Below are 21,189 nucleotides of genomic sequence, written 5' to 3'. Positions count from 1 at the left end.
AACAAAGGCAGAGGCTCTTGGAGGTCTTTTTACCTCTTGGAGGTAACAAATCTCACAAGTTTAATTTCCCCTGTATAAAGGACTTCCTTTCATTTGCCTTGAAGACTGTGGGTTGTCTCCTAATCCATGTTTGTTCTCCTGTAATTCTTTCTGAATTACATAGACTTTGATCACATCACTGCTCAGCACATGTCTTTCTAGTTGATATTCTTTGAGTTATAGTCTGACCTCATGGAGAATGCCTCTGCATTTCCTAAAATTTGAAGATTTCCCTTTTATTATCTTCTTTCAGTAAAATGGTACCAGAGGCTTTTGTCTGTGGACTGGAAATCTGGCCCAGGATCTACAAATGTTTGTTGAATTAAGTTGAATTGAACTTCAAAAAGCAGTTTCTCTTTAAGAAACAAAATGAACTAAGTTCAGGTTTCCAGACAGCACAGCCCAGGGTTTCATATACTATGTCAAGTAGATAACATGAGGCCATGAAAGGCGTTAAGACTTGGAGAATATTCCTTTACAGGAACACTCTTCATCTTCTGCCCCCATCCCTCCCTCAAATTCCTGGCCAATTCCTATCTATCTACCCTTCTTGTCTCAGCTTAGACAATACTTCCCAGGCTCGTAGACCAGGTTGCTTTCCTCTGTGTTAGTATCTCATAGCCTCTGGTACTTGTTATTTATTATACGCCTCATGCTTGTATTTATTCCTCTGATGTCTGTCATTTTTGGTCAACTGTAAAGACATGACTACACCCCATTGTGTGTCCATAGAGCCCAGCCCAGTGCTTGGCTTATAGCTGGTGCTCAGTAACAATTTGGTAAATGAATGAGTGAATGAATGGCCAATGAATGCATAGCATTATTGTGACTCCTCTCTCATACTCCAAATTAGAAGCAAATCCTAGGCTCTTCCTAAGGAAATTTTTCAGTTTCCAATCACTTATCACTTTGCTTGCTGCTCTCATTCTGGTGCGAGTAACCATCATTTCTCCCTTGGATTATTGTATTAGGCTCCTAACTGGACTTTCTGCTTCTACTTCCCTTCTCTCCTTCTGCTCAAAACACACACCAACCTTTCAGTGCAAATTCAGAAAAAAAGTGAGGATGAGGGCCAAGTCATAAGTGAAGGCCATGTCGAAGATAGCAATTATGTGCTTCCCAGAGCAGGAAACTCATAAAAACCTCCTTTTTAATGTTTTAACTACTTCAGGTAAAGACTACAGTTCTCATTCTCTGTTGAGATAAATTTTGGTCAGTGCATTGTGTGAAGGGACAAGTGCATCTCTGAGCCATGCCATTGTAAGGGTATGAAGCTGCTTCTTCATCTCCCTTTCCAGCTGTCTGAAATACAGAGGTGGTGGCAGGAGCGGGATCAGCCATCTTAGACCATGAGATGGAAGCCAAATGTTGAGGAAGGCAGGACAACAATAAAGAAGGGTAAGTTCTCAGTCTTTTGGAGCTCTGTATCTGCCTTGGAATGTGAGAGAGAAATAAAATTCCATCTTGTCTAAGCTACTCCAATTTGGGGTGGCTGGTATAGCAGCCTAATATGTATCCTACCTAATACATCCTCCTCTCCCTAATGCAGTTGCTTCATGAGAGTGAAAAGGAGATTATGAAAAGTATATACAGAAAAGTCAATATCCCTTCTGATGGGTAACTTGGGGACCTCTTGAAAATTAAGGGAGAGGTGGAGAATAAACCCTTATTCTAAAGCAGCCAGGAAAGCATTATCTTCCACCCAGGAAGGGCTCTCTGGTTCCATATGTTAACATGTTGGGGAAGCGTGAGAGGGCAGAGAAGGCAGTCCTGCTGCTTGGTTTCAGGCGCTAATGTGTAAAATGCCTTTGGGGAGTGAATAAGAAAATTAACTAAAGCTCTGGATTTGGGGACTTTAGTGGGCTTAAGACAGACTTTTAATCACCCTTCACTCCCTGTGATCCCAGTGTGTGAATTTTAATACATTCACTTGTATCACAACCCAGGACAAGGTCTGTGTGTATTTATGACCCACCATTGTGTGAGGCTGCTGCCCTCCCCAGCCAGAGTACCGGATGCCTAGGGCCTGCATCTGGGGACCAGTTGCCACCAACAAGGTAGTTTTCCCGACAATTCTCTACCATGTGAAAACATTGTATATGCTGCTGCTGCTGCTGCTAAGTCACTTCAGTCGTGTCCGACTCTTCGCGACCCCATGGACTGCAACCTACCAGGCTCCTCCGTCCATGGGATTTTCCAGGCAAGAGTACTGAAGTGGGGTGCCATTGCCTTCTCCCAACATTGTATATAGGTTTGGATTAATATCAACCTATATTTGGGTCAGATGGAAGATGTGAATTTGTTATAAATATGTCAGACTGCATGCATCCACTAACCAGTTTTTGTCCCTGAAACTTACTGGTTTGGCAATTCATTTTTGATTCTTGACTCAGCTCCTCCCTAGGTTCAGATTGATTGATAGAACTCCTCTGGATACTTGTATTATTTCTCCTCATAATCACAAATGTTAAAGATTCACCTGCATCTATACCACTCTTTCACAAGCTGGGGCTCTAGGGGGCCTGAACACCTCCCCAAGTTGTTTGCAAATATATATGCATTTTAGTGGGAGGAGGTGTATAGCTTTCACCAAATTCTCAAAGGGATCTGTGACTCCCCCCCAAGAAAAAATTATTTTAAATACAGGAGTTACCGTCAGAGCAAGCAAGGCTGATTAGGAAAGCAGTCATTTTGGACAGTAGTGATTTATCCCCTAATCCTCCTCTTTCAAGCCTCCCACTACCACCAGACAGACATGGATGTCATTTATCTAGACAATTTGCCTCACGTTGCATTCCTCTTTTAAAATGGGAACATTCTATAAAAGGTATTACAATAACTCTTAACACCTAAAATTACTTTCTTCCTCAGGATCCCGTGTTCCTGGGTAGAAAAAGAACATTGATTGAGAAGGTGGGAGGGTCAGAGCATATTAAAACAGCTGCTTCTCAGGTTTACTTCTGCCTCTCACAGGGTGTAAATGCCTGATGGCCAGTCCACCATGGCTGAAAAACTCAGTGCAAGGCATGCTGGACTGTAAGCTTCACCAGGCCAAGGATCTGTCCCTCTGTTCACCTCTCACTCCCCGGGACCCATCACTGACCATGCCCAGCACATAGTAGGAGTTGGGCAAATATTGGCCAGCAACCTCATCAGTCACATTGATAGTGTATTTCCTTATCCAACTGAGAATGGTTCCAAATGATAAAACCGATTCAAGGAGAAGGTTAATAATCTACTTAGAAATATAAATACTGGCGTATCACCACATCTGGACACCAGGAACATGCATGTGTGTACACCTTGATGCAGAGAAGGGATGCACAGGCTGTCCTAAATCTAATAAACTGAAAGGTTGCTGCTGCTGCTAAGTCGCTTCAGTCGTGCCCGACTCTGCGCGACCCCATAGACGGCAGCCCACCAGGCTCCACCGTCCCTGGGTTTCTCCAGGCAGGAACACTGGAATGGGTTGCCATTTCCTCCTCCAATGCATGAGAGTGAAAAGTGAAAGTGAAGTCGCTCAGGAGTGGGTTGCCATTGCCTTCTCCGCTGGAAAGGTTAGAGCTACCCATTTAAGAAATCTTTGGAATAACTTATTCAAGACTTTTTTTTGTCCTACCAGGTGCTCAAAACAGACTTGTTGCTTTTTCAGTACTTTAATAAGGTTTGGGCAATGACGCGGAGAGACTGAGACCCGCCCCCCCAGGGCCCTTGCTCGTCAGGACTCGAGGCCAGTGAAGGCCCAGCCTTTGCCGCGTGCAGACGCGCCCGCGGCGATGCTGCGCTGCCCCGGCACACACCTGCCCGCGTGCTGCTCTCGTGGGGTCGGAGTCACGTCCACCTGTGCCCACAGGTTCCGTGGGCGGCCCTTCGGCCCCCGTCCCAGCCCGGGGCTCCCTCGCTCCGATTGGAGCCTCCAGCGACCGTTGTCCTCGGAGTCGTCGGTGCAAACCCTGCTCGCGACGCCGATAGCGGGCGCCCCTTCCCCCCCGGGCCGGCCCGACGGAGCACGGGCCCGGGGAGGGGCCCGGCCGCGCGGCCGGCGCAGCGCCCCCTGCGGGCCGGGCGGGGTCGGCCCGGGCGCCCCTCCTGGCCCGCGGGGCTGCGGGGCGGCGGCCGCTTCGGGCGGGCGGGCCGGGCCGGCAGAGGAGTTGGGCTATTTTGTGACGGCACCATCCACCCAAGCCTCATTACCACCTCTTAATGAGACCCCTTTACTCCGTGACGTGCAACCGCTCCATCTCATTAAGGAAATCGCTCTTCAATGCTGATTATTTTATTTGCAGCCATAATTATATTTCTTTCGGCTAAATCACGGTTTAATCGAGCCCACATGGAGGGCAGCAGCACTAATTACGGCGGGGGATGCGGCGGCGGCGGCGGCGGCGGGCGCGCACCGGCTTTGGTGGGGAGGGGGCTGGAGAGGGGGCGCCCGGGCGGCGGGCGCGGCCGGGGGGCCCGCGGGCGGGGAGGGCCGCGGGCGGGGGGCGGGGGCCCGGGCTCAAACACAACAACTTATTACTTCTAATTCCCCAACTGTCACCAAATCACCTGCACGAAACAAGAATCTAATTTGTTAAGCTGGCATGTCTGCAGATGGAAGATCGATCTTCTCTGTAGATTTCTCTAATTGAGTGAATATAGACGCCCGGAATTAGCCGCGCTCGGGCCGCGGGGAAGGGGGGAGGGAGGGGAGAGGGAGGGAGAGGAGAGAAAGGGGAGAGAGAAAGGGGGAGAAAAGTGTGAGAAAGGGGACTGCAGGATGGAGGCACAGGGAGAGAACGAGAGGAAGGGATAGGAAAGCGGAAAGGCAAGAAAGAGAGGAAGGAGGGAGAGAGACGAGAGAGAAGAGGAAAGGGAGAGAGAAAGGAAAAGGAAAGCGAAGGGAGCGAGGGCAGGACGGCAAAGAGAGGAGACGGCAGGAAGGAGGAAGTCCTCCTTGACGACGGTTCCCTCCCCATAGAGTCGTATCGCCCCCCTCCCCGCCCCCCAGTGCACACTAGCGGGGGAAGCCCGGTGCCGGCGCGGGTCTCAGGCCGGGACCGAGCTGCTGGCGGAGAGAAGGTTGGGACGGTGGGGCCGGGCAGGGAGCGAGCGGGGAGGTGGGGGCGCCGGCGGCGCCAAGAATGGCTTACAGAATCACATTTGTTTTTCTTGTGATTTTATTAAAAGTCACTCCTCATCTCCAGAATGCGTGAAAATATCTACTTTCCACTCAGATACACCGCATTAACTTGTTGGAGGCGAATTTGTTTGTTTGTCTATTTTATTTATTTGCTAGATAAGATTGATGCAGTCTTATTAGCGCTATATCTAGTTATAGAAAGAGATAAGGATGAGATGTTTTTCTTTTTATTCCAATTACTAACCTTGTCACCTAACTGAATAGCTGATATATGATTATTTATCCTGAGTAAATAGAAATCAGAAAAGCAGCGAACTTAACACATAACAAACAAAATCTCTATGTCACTTATTATATTCCGTGTGGCTAATTGGGGCCATTAAATTTACAGGGCTAAAGGCGGGATAGAGGAGACACAGAGTCAGGCGGGCGGGTACTGATCCGTCATTGTTTTGTGCCGAGTTTTCTGCGTTGAGGACCGCGGGCGTTAGTTGTTGGAAGGCAGAGATTGAAAACAATAAGCAAGGGACCCACTCCAACGTCCACGAAGAGTCATCAGGTGGACTGCATGGCTGTAGTTTGCAAACGCGAATGTATGGGGAACTTAACTGCGGTGGCAAAAAAATATGTTGAGCTTGAGTATCGCCACGGGCTTCTGGGAAGGGTAGGAAATCAGACTCTCTGGCGGCGGGTTTTCGCTCCTCCGCCCCCCTCGGCACAACCCCGAGATTTCGGGTTCGCAGGCAATGGACACAGACTGCTCGCTCAAAAGCCCGCACAAGTACACGCGTCACGCGCACGCAGCTCCGGCTCCCTGCGCCTAAATAATAATAATAAATAAAGTCTAGAGTGTGGATCTTTGGCTTCTAGGCTGGAGCAAGGAATTTTTTTTTTTTTTTGGCCACGAGTTCCGCGGCGACATCAGTGGGACAAACCCTGGCTGAGAGCGTCCGGGAGTCCCTGCGCTCCCAACGCAGAAAGGACTGGAGGATGCACTTGGGGGCCGGGCCCAGACCTGTTCGGCTAGGGGTTGAAAGCGCTCATTTAGCCCCTGGAGAAAAGAGCCGAGAGTGGCGGCCCGAGGACGAACCGAGGGCCCTTTTCCAGTGGCCGGACAGGAGTGCTCAAAGCCTCTTTGGCTATGGTCTCTTTTGCTGAGGACCTCGAGAGTGTTCTTTTATGCAGAGAAGTGTGGAAGCACCTGTCACCCCTTCCCAGACACTTGGCAGCCCTCCCAGGTCCTTTTCCTTCCACTCACCCCATCCTCCCATCGACTGCCCCAAGATGAGACTGACATCCAGCCCTCCTAAACTGAAGTGTGCGCCCTGACCCCTTTCCGGGACGGGGTGGAGTGGTGAGGGTGAGGGTGAGGGCTGGGGGATTTGAAAGTTGTGGGAGAAAGTGGTTACCCTTCTTTCCAGCACAGTGGACTTGAGACCTTTCTGTTTTTTTCCCTCGGGTATCTGCCCCCCACTCTTTATTCTGTTTGAGGTTTTAAGGTAGAACGCCATCTGACTCTCCATCGAGCTTAGGTTATTGCATATCTGGAAAAGTAAACAGGAATGTTCAAGTCACTTGATTTGTTTTCTGTAAGCAAATAATACCCAAAAGCATGGCTGTAATTTACCACGAATTAAAATTGATTCTTTTCATCAGGCAAGAAAATAGGAAAATGTGAGATCGTTAATTATTGAGGGAGGCGCTCCTCATTAAAGGGAACAATGTTACAATTCAGCATTTAATAGCGGGAATGTGAATAATAACGCGCCATATTTCAGCCCACTGTCTGCAAAAAAAAGAGAGTAGTTTACAAACAGCCCAAGCAACCCAAAGTTACATTTAATAAACACCCAAGGCTTCTGTAAGTGGAAAATGCAATTAGGGCTCTGGGCACACTACCCAATTCTTCAGGAGCATCTGGTATATATTTTTATTCTCTCTCTCTAGGTCTCTACAAAGGATTCGCAATGAACGCGGAAATATAATTAGAGAGAAAATCAGAATTACAAACCTAATCAACATAAATCCATCATTAAAGCACTTGCTGCCTGGATCCCCCATACCATCCCACCTCTCTATCCAGTCACACTCTACTCCTAAATCTTGCTCTGGACCAGGATGGGAAAGCAGAAGGAAAGGCACCGATTTTTGTAATTGTTGTGTTGGTAGTTTACATAATCAACCTTCCAGGTTTTGTTTTCTTAAATAAATATATATATATATCTCCCAGAAAACCACCTTCTTTCAAAACTACAAAGTTCTCTGGTTCTGTCTGAGCGCGTGGCCCAGCGAGAGAGCTGGATTGGATTCCCTGGCCTTTAAATGCTCTTTGTGCTTCGTTAAAAAGAAGGGGGGAAAAAGAGAAAGAAAAAAATGATTTCCCTGTGCATCGCCCCTTGGCAGGCTCTTGTACAAAATTCAATCTCTATTTTTTATGAGAAGTAAACTGTCTAAATAAATTTTATTAGGGGCAACCAATATATTTTCTGGTAGTTCCCTTTGTTCCATTTCTACGTGTGTGTAACAATCTAAAACCTATTTATTGAGGAAAAATCACTGGATCCGTCATAGAAAATCCTTTTACTTTGCTTTGAAGTGATTTCTGAAGACATTTTTGTCATTCCGAAGATTTGGGGGCCATTGGGCTAAAGCCTCGCCTTGTTAGGGACTTCAGTTCCCATGATCATGTGGGAAATGCCTTAAATTATCAATAGCAATGGGCCTGACCGGCACTTTCCCGGCTGCCCGAGGAACTTGGGAAGATGACGGAGAATAAAACTCTGGTAAATACATCTCAGGAGCTGCCCAGGTGGATTCAGACATTGGCCAAACGAAACGAGCCGCAGAGAGGGAACCGGGATCGCGGGCGAGCATTTTACGTCCAGACTATTGTCATTTTCCTCGCCACGCCTGCTGGCAGCCGCTGCTGACTCGCGGTCCAGCTCCAGCTTGCTCCCTCCCCACCTCGACGCCCCCACACCATCCAGTCACCCGTCACCCCCTCCCACTCTCAGATTTCCCTTTCTTTTTTTTCCCGCCTTTCCTTTTTCTCTCTCCCCCCAACCCCCACCATCAGATGCTTATGCTCTGAAGTCTTGGAAGAAATGATTTAGTTTGTTTATACTGCTATAAAAATCAAGACCAATAGAAAAGTCATAAAATGAAGCGGGCTATCAATCACGCCGCAACATTGTTATTCAGCGGTTACTAACAGAGATGGATAATCCTTTGATTTCGTCCCATTGTTATTACTCTGATGTGTCTTCACATTAACTGTTACACATTTATTTATCGACCTGAAAGATGCAACAAAACAGAATATACGAGCGTGTGCGTGTGGGAGAGAGCTGTACGGCCCGCGGCTCGGGGGCGGCTGTGGGACGAGGCCACGAGCGCCGGTGTGCACACCTGTGCAGGTCCCGCGCCCTCTCGTTCCTCTCCAGGGGGCAGCCTCACCTCCCTTCTCCAGACAGGGTGCGGACCGCGGGGGTGCCGGCTCCCGAGGACCCGCCGGTTTGAAGGAGCGGGGTGCCTCCGCCAGGCCTCGTCCCTAACTCTGACACTTCTCCCCACCTCTGCCCCCGCGTCCTGATCTCAGTCACCCCCAAGCCCCACCCAGGTGGGCACAAACCCCCTCCCAGTCCCCGGGAACGTGCAGCCAGGTGCGCATTCGGGAGCCAGGTCCAGGGAGCTCGCCGCCGGGTTCCGGGCCGCTAGCCTCCCTCTTATAGCGCGCGCCAGGCTCCGTGGCTTCTAAATTTGGCGTTTCGTTGGGGGAAGGGGAAGCTTTTATAGGAAGGACTCTGCTTTAGGTCTAAGTATTCGCCTCTCAAGCCAAGCTTTTCTCGAAAGGACTTTAGGCAAAAGGCGAACATGCTCGCGGCCCCTAATCGCGCCGCCGCCGCTCGGGCTCCGGCTCCGCCAAACCGCAGCCCGCGGTCCCGGCGCCCCAGTCCCGTTTAGGCCGCTTTGGCAGCAGCTTCGGCGACCGCGGAAGCTCGGCCCGGCCCCGAGCTTCCGGAGAAGCGATCTCTGCTGCTCGGAAGGAACCGATGAGGCTGATGCCCGACACTCACACTTGTGTGTGGATGTGTGCGCGCGCGCACATATGTGTGTGCATGGGAGGAGGGGAATGGGCTGCAGGAGAGAAGAGGAAGCAAAACTGCCCCAGAGTTCGCCTTGCCGCCTCCTTTGTCTACTTGCTCAGTCCCTGTCACACACATAGCTAAGGACACAAGCGCGCGCGCGCGCGCGCACACACACACACACACAATTCCTCTCGCATCTGCTCTCAGGCAGCATTTCCAATGTTTTGTGTAAGTCAATTGGACGGCGAACAAAAAAAGCCATTTGCTCGGTATTATTTAAAACAGACTTCATAGGGCCACCCTTTTGTGGAAGCTTTATTTGCACTAAATGAATAATCTTAATTGCATCACTCTCGAATTAAAAATCAATGTTAATCAAGTTGAGAGTAGTAAATATCAGTTTTCATTGTGCCTGGGAAGAGGGCATTTTTCTTGTGTTGCAAATAAAAGTACAAGTCAAATAACTTTAAAAGGGCATTATGTTCTGCTACAAATACAATTGAAACGGATTGTTTAGGAGCAGATCAGAAATGGTACAGAATTTTGCACTTAATTTCCTCAGTTATCATTTACAATAAGAACCTCTGGTCTTGACAGCCAAGTCTAAACAGTAGTAAATTAGTACAAATTTATACTGATTTTACTCTAATAATAGTAATAAAAGCTTATAGATTTGGCACTAATTACATAAATGCCTAATGATCTTGAAAATTACTCTGGTTAGAAATATATTACTAATCTAAACTTTGTTGTTGGCTGGCTCTGAAAAATCAGAACATTAGAAATGGTTCGCTTCACTTGTGCAAAGCACTTTAAATTGTTCAAGTAGTTTAACATATTCTAGAGGAAAATAAAGAGCATTTAATTTTATTTACAGCCTAAAGTGGAGTTGGGAGCCGTGCTGAACTTAGAAACTTTGACCAAAGGAGCAGGTTATGGGCCAGGATGCAAGCGTGGGCTGGCTGAGGAGCTGGAGCCAGGGGTATGAGGTGCAAAGTGCAAGAAAGACACCACTCTCGGGTCCGCGAAGCAGAACTCGGGGCCTGGAAGCAGCGAGGGGAGTCGAGTCCTGTTGTGAGCTCTAGCATGCCCCGAAGATGGGATTCTGTAGGCCCGGGGCCCCAGCCAGGGCCTCTGGACACTAGGCGCAGGCCTGTTGGGCGGCCGCGAAGTCTAGGCGCTGTCTGGAGGGCGCGGTGTGCCCTTGTTGTGCTCGGGATTGGCAGGCCAGCGCCAGCAGCAGGCCACTGTTGCCAAGAGCGCAGGCCAAGGCTACTCCTGGGTCACCAAGGGGTCATGTCCTGCTCTGTCCCCTGCCCCACCTCTGCCCCCAGGAAGATCCTAGCTCAGAGACACAGAGCTGCGCCTTTGGAGCGAGCTGGGCGGGACCAGAAGGAAAGGTGTGCCTGGAGAAAATCTCAGGGAAAAACTACTGCAGGTCGGGCCCAGAAGCCCAGAGCGAGGCCGAGGCGGCCGCCGCTGCTTTAGCAGCTGCTCGGGGCTGGAGCAGCCCGGGCTGCTGCCGCCGCCTCCGCGGGCGGGCGCGGGCGGGCGGGCGGGCGGGCGGAGTGGGGGACTCTCCGGGCGCTGACATTTGCAGGCTGCCCTCCTGATTGGTCCCCTCGCCGAGCTGCTCACGGGTTCATTCAACTGTTAAGCACCTCCCCGTCTCTCTAAAGGACATTATAATGCAAGAAGCCCCCTTTTTAACCACAAACCGAATTTTCTTTCATTTAGGTGATCTATATATATCTATATCGTATAGCTTATAGCTTATATCTATTTTAAATAACTTAAAGCCGCTAAAATTTGGGGGGGAACAGCTTTCGCCCTGGAGCGGTGCGCGATGCTGTCTCACGCCGACCTCCTGGACGCCAGGCTAGGTGAGTGCGCGACTCTTCGCCCGGGCAGCCAGGAGAAGCCTGGGCAGGAAATTGTCAATTTGTTCCTTATTTTACCTTAATGTGCCCTAAATGGACTAATTTCTTTAAAAGTAATTGTGCTGCATTAAAGTTTAATCTAATTTAACATCGTCTTTAAAAAAAATCTATGGAATATGCAGATCCAAAGGAGTTGGGTGATGTTGTTACTTTTTGTTTTTCTTATTTTTTCACTTCCTCCCTCCCCCTTATTATTGTTATTTATTTTTTTGAAGGGGGCGATCCACCCGTGATAATTTGTTTGGAGGCGTTTTTTTCTCTCTCTTTTCCCCTCCTGTTTGCCTTAATTTCAGATTTCTTTCTTCTCTTTTTTCCTCTCTTTCTCTCTCCCCATACCCCTTTCTCCTCCTCGTCTAAGTATGGTTGAATTTGTAAAACTCAGTGTTGAAGGAGAAGCCACTGCAATAGAAGCAATTTACTAAGTATACTCATTGAGAAAAGAGAAAAGCTGGATTCATCCTGGCAGGCATCCGGCCTGCAAAGGGACTCGGCATTGCCAATCAATGGCTGAGAGGAACGTGCCTTTTATGTCTCCGGAAAGAAAAGTTGAATTCTCTAAAGTTTGATTCACTATTATGTCTAGAGACTTCACTTGAGTTTTCTTAAAGCTGTCTGGGTTGCTGAGCTCTGGGTTTCCGGTGTGGGAATCTTTGGTGATGGATGTGACTCCATTTTCCAAACACTTTCTCTGATTTGAGGGGGAGGCGGAGCTGATTTGGGTTGATTTCGGGGGGTGGAAAGCTTGGAGACTTACTCATCTTCCGAAAGTGAGAGGGAATCGGCTGAGGGTCGGAGGTAGAATTCTTCAGGCTGCCTAAGCGCAGGTGGGGCAGCAACGAAGAAATTGTTTAATTTTCCTTCTTCCTTTTCTTCTCCCCTCCCCCCACCCCCCGCTCGGTTCCAGGATAAGCTCTGGAGTTCCTAGAACGCCAGGGGGTACGGTTCGTGAGAGGGTCTCCGAGGCACGTTTCACGGCCGGGACTAGGAGTGTTTCATTGTGGGAGAGACGAAAGCATGTGTTGTTTACTAAGGGACCCCGCTGCGGAGAGAAGGGAAAAGGCCGGGAGACGGTCTTGCAACCTGGCTGTCCAGATCCTGGGGCCCCAGGCTGAGCACCCCGGGAGACTGCTCCGTAGGGCGACCGTGGGCGCAGAGGGACCCGACCACGGGGCTGGAAAAGGACCACGCGGGGCGTACAGTCCCTCCTGGAATGGCCAGGGCAGTAGTGACCGCCATCCCCTTGCCTCCTCAGGTATGAAAGATGCCGCCGAGCTTCTGGGCCACCGGGAGGCGGTGAAGTGTAGGCTGGGCGTAGGGGGCTCTGACCCCGGGGGTCATCCGGGGGACCTAGCGCCCAACTCCGACCCAGTCGAGGGAGCCACTCTGCTGCCCGGGGAGGACATCACCACAGTGGGCTCTACGCCGGCCTCGCTGGCGGTAAGCGCAAAGGACCCGGACAAGCAGCCGGGGCCCCAGGGCGGCCCGAACCCCAGCCAAGCCGGTCAGCAGCAGGGCCAACAGAAGCAGAAGCGCCATCGGACGCGCTTCACCCCTGCTCAGCTCAACGAACTGGAGAGGAGCTTCGCCAAGACTCACTATCCCGACATCTTCATGCGCGAGGAGCTGGCACTTCGTATCGGGCTGACCGAGTCCCGAGTGCAGGTACGATGGGCTTGGGCGCCAGGGAAGAAGACAAGGAGGGGGTGGGAGGAATTAGGCAAAGGAAACAGGGTCTTTCCTTCCCTTACAGGGATCCTGGGCTAAGCTTTCCTGGGTGGAGTTAGCTCCTCTGCCCGCGAACTGGCCCCATCGATGGACAGACAGTGCCCCCATCTCCTGCCAGTATAACCACATTTCCGCAGAAACTCCTCCAAAGCGAAGCCGGCGTCATTCGATTGCTAGGTCTCCTCCTTCCTCCGGAGAAGGAAATCTCCGGGTCTCCCACCTTCCGTGTCTCCTAGGCGGCTAACCCCCGCGGGCAATTCCACTCCAGCTTCCGTTATGGACAAATATTTCATTACCCCCTAATGAGTTTGTGTCAAGTGTCTGGATAAATGGGAGAATGCATCATACAATACAGAAAACACGGAAAAGGAGAAAATAAGGCGAAGTGGGCGCCTTTCCGAAAAGATCTACACCTGGGTTTTCCTGCATATCACACTCCTGCCGCTCTCAGGCAAAATACCCTCTAGCTTCGATGCTTATAAAGGCTTTGAATCTGGTGGCCTACCAATGTGCTGGAGGCAGCTGGAGCGATCCCCCACAGCCTATGAGTCCTGTTTTCCCCTAAAGTAACTTGAGCAGTGTGTGTGGGAGGTGGTGGTGGGGGATAAGGGCTTTCTGGTGTAGCTATCCGATTTGAAGAAAGGACATTTAGGTCAGAAAAGATTGACCAGTAGTAAACAAAATCATTACTGACCCCTTGTTCTAGTCCAACCACCCTCCAAGTTGTAAATTATATATAACTTACAAACCACACCTGTAACTTTTCTGAAAATTGGAGTATAAAAGTATAAGTCCAATGAATCTCAGATTTTTTCCACTTTTTAGAAGAATGAAAACATCAAATATTTTATGGAGGTGAAATTCCGAGAGGGGCGGTTAGACTTGAGCTGTCCAGGGTGCTGAAAACCTTCCTAGCCTGTCTTCGACAGGGTCTTCTCTGTTCCTTATCCTGGGTGTCCATCTCAGCTCTAGCTGCTATCAAAAATTTTAAAGGTCTCCTTTTTACAAATTTTAAACATCAAAGGTGAAAGGTCTCAGTTACTTTACATTTGATCTAAAAGTCAAAAGTGTTCATAATCACAGTGTTGAATTTTTCTGTCTCCATTCAGCATTTTAAAGACTGTCTAACCTTCTGTTTTAAACAGTCAGCAAATAAATGTCATTGGGGACTTAAGGTGGTCAAGTTAATAAAGTGTATAACACCCTATATTAACATTTTTACTCAGTGTAAATCTGGGTGGTTTCTTTGGTGAACTCTGGAAGCCCTGAACCATGGGCCATTGAAATTAAGCATCAGAGGCATGTTAATTGCATTGTGCAGATATATATTATTAATGCTCTTAAGCTTTTTTTTAAAACCTTGCTTCTCTTTTAAATCTGAAATTGAGTTCATACCTTAACAGAAATATACAATTTCAATATTTTCATTACTGTTAATGATAGTACTGGCTTGTTAAAAATCCTGTCGGTTCAAAATTCATAAATTTTTTTCACTTAAGAGAAATAAGATATAATAACTTTTAAGGACTAAAATGCTGTTGCTTAACCTAGGCTTACTAGTAATTAGTTTGAATTAAAATAGAACTTAAAATCACAAATAAAATATAATTGGACAACTGACTTTATGAAAAAAGAAAACGAGGTCTATTAAACTTTATTAGGTCTTCCAAAGGTTAACGGCGGTGATTCTTTTAATATAAAAAGTTATAAATGAAATAAAGCACAAACTATGTAATAGAAACAGTTATTTTTAAGAAATACACAAAAGAATAATCAAGAAGGATAGAGACAGAGTACTTTAATTGTTCTAGCATAATGTTCAACCAAAGATAATAGCTTGATGCTGGTGATAGGAAAAATTTAATAGAATGGTAATTTCAATATTTTTAAAAATAATGTTCCATAGTTTAAAAAGTAATCAGATCAATATAACCTTCTTAATTAACATTTCAAAATGATTAACATTATGTAACGTAATGCAAAAATAATTTATGTAAAATGTATTTACTTTGCAATTCACTGTATCTTTGCTCCTTGACCAACTTCAAATTAAGTAGTAATTGGTTTATGTTCTTATATGATGAGTACTTCATAGTTTTCTTTATAGTTAAAAGATTGCCACAAAGTCTTTTCAGTATGTGGGCCACTGCACTGATTAAAAATGATCTAAACATTTAATTTATTGCAATTGTATGCTTTTAAAGATACTTTTTGATTCTAGACTAAATGACCCAATATACTTATTTTTATCTATATCTGCCATATATCATCCTTTTAAGTATTTATTAAAGCACCTCTACTCACATGGAGGCCAATTCCATGTCTGATATCGCTCCTCTTTTCTGGCTAGTGTAATAAAACCATTCCTTTTATAGCATGCCATTATTAGAAACCAATTTCAGAATTATTTATAACCTGGAATGGCTTATTAAGCAGCAATGCGAGAATCATGCAAATTACGCGATCAAATGCAATATAATAAGCATAATCATTAGTCTCTAGCACGGATTAATTAACTTTCAATATTTTATTTACATAAAAACCAAATCAGTGAAATAACTTCTGCACAGTCAGGCTTGCCTTTCAATATTTTATACGAACAAAAATAATGTGCTGTAATTCCATTGACCGTGTCCCCCAGAATGGCCCTGTCACCTGCCACATCTTAATAGGGGGACAAGCCGAGAGTATTTTCTAGTTTTCTAATGGAATGAGAAATTGCATTTTCTTCCTCTCCCAGCACTATTAAAGTGTAATGAATTCGGCCCAGAGTTCACGGCTGGCTGATCGAAATGAACCTGAGATCTAGGCTTTAATACAGCTCCCCAGATTTCCTCCCAAATCTTCACATTAATCATTTGCTGGATTCCAATGAGATCTTCATAAAGCGTTTGCTTCGAGGGGGGAAAAAGTAATATTCTCTCTTTCTCCTCTCTTTCTCTATTTCTGAGCCATTTATAGGTGAGGAATTAAACGGGCTATATATTTTAAAATACATTTACAGTATGTCTATATTACTGTAACAGCAGATATCATGAAAGTGGATTTTTAAATTCCAACCTCCATTAGATTCTCACTGTTGTATTAAGCATCTTCTGAGAAGAGCTGCATTTCAAACTGAGTACAAAGTTGGCTGTGGCTGCGGTTAATATATTTCCTGGAGTTGTCATCTGTGCATTCTCAAAATCTCCCTTAGGTTTTACCTGCATTTTAATCCGTCACGCTCTAGTTTTCAAGTGGAAACATTCACATTTTAAAAACATATGCATCATAGCTTGGAACGGAGTTGCTCAGACCCCATGCAGATTTTTTTTCCCCAATCCCAGTAAGCCATGAAACATAAAAAATTTTGTAGCCATCATTTGACTACTAACCCTCAAACATAATTGAGCACAAGTTTTTGATTATTTCTACAATATTCAGTTCTTCAACAGCTGTTCTTTTCCACTTGTGCCTGAGATTCAGAAATCTTTCTGGCAGGCATGTTTTCTACTGAGATTCTTCTGGGCAATTCCTCCCCCCTTTCTTCTGTTTCTTTCCCCACTCTCCACACCATGCCCACCACAGTCAAACATTTCAGAATTCACTGACATTTGCAGGGTGCTGGGAATGGTCTTCAATTTATAGATACCTTTCGAAATATATCTGGTGTGGAATGTGAGGTGTGGGGACCATTTTGATCACAGACACCGTCCTGTCTATGGCTCCACTTGGTCCAGCCTTGGATGGATAATGCAAAGCGACCTGTGGCAGTCAGTCTCCTCGAGGTGCTTTCCTGGGCTCCTGTTACTGGGTTACTCTCTGCTAACAGCTCAATCCTCAGCCTGCTGTCGCATTGATCCCAGTCTCTACCTAAGGCCCTGCTGCCTCATTAATCCACTGCGCCACTAGCTCAAGGGGCTTTAGCAGGGAAAGGACCCTGCCTCTTTACCCAATCTGGGCACTACAGTAGGCAAAAACATGGAAAATGAGGTAGAAACCAGAAAGAGATGAAGTGGTGGGTGATGGTGCAGGTATGGTAGAAAAGCCAGGGCCAGCCCAAAGGCTGAAGAGAATTCTAGATTGCAGGGCTGTTCATATTGGTAAATGGAGAGTATAGCTCCACTTGCTTGGGTGTGTACAACTGGTTTACTGGGAAAGGGGGTCAGGTACTCCCATACTTGTGATACTTTAGTTTGCAGAATAAACACTAAATAGTTTGGATTAACGCATGACCTTACAGTGGTCAAGTTGCATTGACCAAATTAAATTATGAGAAAATTCAATCAGTACCTAAGCTGTGTCCCACATTATTTATATTTATGCATTGTAAACCTCCAGCTGACTATATGTTGAACTGTAAGCCTGCCAAATGGACATGCTGGCTTAAAAAAAAATCAAATTTAAACATGGGGTGAGGGGAAGTTTTCTTGGTCAGGCAGTTTACTTGATATCTTTTGGGAAGAACCTTTCCTTCCCCTGTGGTAGTGAATTTGACATTCACAGGGAAATTTATCTTATAAAGTCTGAACTTCCAGAGTCCACTGTTAAGAAAAAACTAATAGGAAGATTATTTTCATTTGGAGTATATTTTATCAAACACATCTCCTTTAAAAAGACATCTGGGTTTGTTTGAGCAAAATTAAATTTGATTCATAGGTAGTGTGAGCTTTAAACTTGACTTCCTTTGGTTTGTAGTGGTCAGAAAATTTGCTTTTAATTTGTAGATGAAATGAGGCGCGGTGGGCGTGGGGTTGAGGGAACTGGAGGCTTTGTTATTTGGGATCCTCAGTAAATTCTTGGATATAATAATAGATTGGAAAGCCCTGAGGTTTAGGGCTCTAGCAGCAGGTTCCAGCACACCTGCACAATCCAGATAAAGGTACCCTTAGAGGGGCTTGAGCAGGAGGCACGGACTTGTGGCAGTAGTACCAGTCGCTACGAATCAGAAGTCACTGTGGTGACCCAAACGACACTGTAGCTCAGTGGCGCTTGCTTTCCCACATGGATCACTATGTTAAGCTCTCCGCTCCGTCATCCGTGGCGTTAGGGGTTTTCTTTTGTCTTTCGATTTTGAAACCGGCTTTGTCATCCACAGCTCTTCATCAATTTCCAAATTTCCAGCGTTTCTGAAAATTCTATACCCCATCATTGTTATAGGCACGCTATTAGGCCACACGGGTACACATGTTTATCTTCATTTGTACACCTGTGGGTCCAGGTTTGACAACATGCCTGCCTGCAGACCAGTGCGTCTAAGCGGCTCGCAGAATGTGCCGGCGCGCAGGGGCGTGGTGAATACTGCCGGGCACGGTCACGCAGGCCTCCTGGGGTTGGCGCCCGGTGGAGGCCAGGGGCGCCGGTTGCCTAGGGCTGGTGGAGAACCAGGGTCCCCGGCTGCGTGTGGGGGCGCGCCGGGCCGATGGCACATGTTCGGCCTGGGGCCGAGGGGGTGGACCTGCCGCGGGTTTCTCGGGCTCGGGCCCCCGACGCTCCTGGCCGGCCCGCGGGCTAACAGCGCCCTGTGTGTCTCCCCACCCCCGTCCGCTCCAGGTCTGGTTCCAGAACCGGCGCGCTAAGTGGAAGAAGCGCAAGAAGACCACCAACGTGTTCCGCGCGCCGGGCACGCTGCTGCCCACGCCAGGCCTGCCCCAGTTCCCGTCGGCTGCCGCCGCCGCCGCCGCCGCCATGGGCGACAGCCTGTGCTCTTTCCATGCCAACGACACCCGCTGGGCGGCGGCCGCCATGCCGGGCGTGTCGCAGCTGCCGCTGCCGCCGGCGCTGGGCAGGCAGCAAGCCATGGCGCAGTCGCTGTCCCAGTGCAGCCTGGCGGCCGGGCCGCCGCCCAACTCCATGGGCCTGTCCAACAGCTTGGCGGGCTCCAACGGCGCGGGGCTGCAGTCGCACCTCTACCAGCCCGCCTTCCCCGGCATGGTGCCCGCCTCCCTCCCCGGCCCCAGCAACGTCTCCGGCTCGCCCCAGCTCTGCAGCTCCCCGGACAGCAGCGACGTGTGGCGGGGCACAAGCATCGCCTCCCTCCGCCGCAAGGCGCTAGAGCACACAGTCTCCATGAGCTTCACTTAATGCCGCCGCGCCCGGCCCGCTCCGCCCCCGGCACCGCCCCCCGGTCCGCCCCGAGGCCCCGGCGGCGCGCGCCCGGGCCCCCCGCTCCCTGCCCCGGCCCTCGTCCGGGCGCCCTGCCCCGCTCTCCCGCCGCGGCCCCAGCCCCTGCGCCCTGCTCCCTCCCCGCCCGGCCTCCACCGAGTCTCGTCCGGCCCTTCCCTCTGTCCTCCACTCTCCCGGGCTCACCCCAAGCCTCGACCCGCGAGGCCTCCCTCCCGCCTGATGCCGCTCCCCGCACCCTCCCCGCCGCGCCCCACCCGCCTCACCTGGCCCCTCCCTCCGCCCAGTCGCGAGCGCCTGGCCCCACGCCTGCCCGCGCCCCGCAGCCTCCCGGCTCGCACTCGCCGCGCTCGCGCCCTCCTCCTGGCCTTCCGACTGGCGGCATTCCCCCCCACACCTCCACGACGCCTGCGGCCCCCTCGCCCCTTGCCTCGCCCCCGGTCCCTTCTTGCCCCGCGCCTCACGGCCCCCACCCCCACCCCCGCGCCCTGCCGAAAGCATCCTTCCCGCCATTTTACTTAGCAGGGAGTAGACTCAGGATCTGAAATCAGACACCAATGGACTGGTTTGTGGGCAGAAACACATACACCCGCACTCTCGCTCACTCTCAGACACTACACGCGCGCGCGCACACACTCATACACAGTGCACCTAGGTCACACACGGACGTGTTCAAGGGACAGCACAATGTTAGGATTTTTGTTTAAAAGGAGGACAAGCATCTACTACCAACCGCCTCATCTGAGGGCCTAACTGATTACAATTTGATTTATCCTTGTCTTCTTGCACCGAACTCCTTTCTTTCTTCTCCCACCATCCTTTCCTTGCCTTATCCATCCAGTCACACACATGCAGCCCTGTATTGGCTTGCAAGAGAACGTTTTTGTTTTATCTTACTTTTATTTTCTTAAGTACAACTGTGTGAGGGTATTGAGGGAAGGCTTCTCAGGATGAACATGTCAGTGGATTGGGTGGCTGGAGTAGACTAAAGCAGTCATGTGATGAAGAGGTGATCTTACCCATTTTGATAAATGTCTTTATGAGAAAGAATAAAAGAAACATGTAAGAAAAATTTCCTTTTGTAAAAGCAAAAGCCACATCTTTTTTTCTGGATCCTTCAGGACTGGGGCTTGTTTGCTTCCTCTTTTCCGTTTCTCTCTCCTCGCGCTGCTCTGTGCCCTTGGTTGTTTTGTGGTCGTCCTGTCGTTCTTCGTGCCCCTCGGCCACTGCCCTGGCCCCTGCCGGCTGCCGGAGGGTGCACTCAGGCATCTACAACCCCGCAACTTTGTACAGAGAAACGCAATCAGCTCTTTCTGCATGTGCTGGTCAAATCCAAACCCAGAGAACAGAAGCGCTTTCGAAGAATGAACAAACATGTGAAATAGGATGTTTTGTGTAGATAAAGCATTCTTGTTACATACTGGTCAATTTGTGATATGTTTTAACTTATTGTCTGTGCTTATTTATGGAATTTGGTTTTCTTAATAAATGTTTGAGCTAATATAAAGCATATTATTTGACTTTTCCGAACAAGTTTATATCAAGTTAAATGTAAATGGATAAAATAAAATCATTTTCAGTATGTGATACGGAGAATGATGGGTTTTGGTGTGAGTTTGAGTGACAGATGGGTCTCGTGGGGAGAAGGGAAAAGAACTTTTCTACGAGGTTCTGAGTTGGTGCCTAGTTGGCGGGATTCCCGCGTCTGGGACTCGTCTGCCCTTCGGTGGGCTTGGGTTCAGTTCCCAGGTGGCACCGCACCCTAGGCAGGACGCACGGATACAGCGTCCCCGCCAGCAGGCCTACCCTGCAGTCCCCGGGTACGCAGGCCGGAAGTGAGAAGCCGCGCGGCGATCGCCTCACGCGAGCTCGAGGCCTCGCGAGGCTTCAGGTCGACCCCTGCCTCTGAGCCCGAGATGGGCCTCCGGGCGCAGCTGCCCGCACTTAACGCGGGGCCCGAGAGTTGATAAGCTTCTCGCGTGAACGGTCTCTACCGGACAAAGCAGCGGACGGGAGCCCTCGTCGTCGGGCTGCGTCTGGAAGGACCACGGTGACGGAAGCGTGGAGAGCTCCGGAGCTCTGCCTTTTGGCGTCTGCCCCAAGGTACCCGGTGGACTAGAGAGGCCTGGGGCCCCTCCCCTGGGGCTAGGCCTCGAGGCCGTCCGAAGGA

The 21,189-nt window shown here is 49.0% G+C and overlaps 1 protein-coding gene across 2 annotated transcripts; it reads left to right on the top strand.

Annotated features, from left to right (window-relative positions):
- The first annotated feature begins 1,337 nt into the window (after positions 1-1,337).
- On the top strand, positions 1,338-20,085 carry OTP (orthopedia homeobox). 2 transcript variants are annotated; one of them, XM_081505938.1, is made up of 3 exons: positions 1,338-1,437; positions 12,445-12,854; positions 18,450-20,085. In XM_081505938.1, exons 1-3 carry the CDS (start codon positions 1,389-1,391, stop codon positions 18,978-18,980), a joined length of 990 nt encoding a protein of 329 aa, XP_081362064.1. In that variant the 5' UTR covers positions 1,338-1,388; the 3' UTR covers positions 18,981-20,085. The 2 variants fall into 2 exon arrangements, with proteins under 2 accessions (XP_081362064.1, XP_081362065.1); XM_081505939.1 differs by lacking the exon at positions 1,338-1,437 and adding an exon at positions 11,099-11,135.
- The last annotated feature ends 1,104 nt before the right edge of the window (positions 20,086-21,189 follow it).

This window comes from Giraffa tippelskirchi, chromosome 7 (genome assembly GCF_054371585.1).
Source record: "Giraffa tippelskirchi isolate mGirTip1 chromosome 7, T2T-mGirTip1v1.2.pri, whole genome shotgun sequence".
In the NCBI taxonomy this organism is placed as follows: domain Eukaryota; kingdom Metazoa; phylum Chordata; class Mammalia; order Artiodactyla; family Giraffidae; genus Giraffa; species Giraffa tippelskirchi.
This window is presented reverse-complemented; position numbering and strand designations above follow the sequence as displayed.

Bases quoted from the DNA above. Each gene is read 5' to 3' on its own strand.
- OTP (XM_081505938.1), top strand. From the start codon at position 1,389: ATGAGATGGAAGCCAAATGTTGAGGAAGGCAGGACAACAATAAAGAAG. The intron at 1,438-12,444 runs GTAAGTTCTCAG...TTGCCTCCTCAG, and splicing joins CAGGACAACAATAAAGAAGG to GTATGAAAGATGCCGCCGAG. The intron at 12,855-18,449 runs GTACGATGGGCT...CGTCCGCTCCAG, and splicing joins TGACCGAGTCCCGAGTGCAG to GTCTGGTTCCAGAACCGGCG.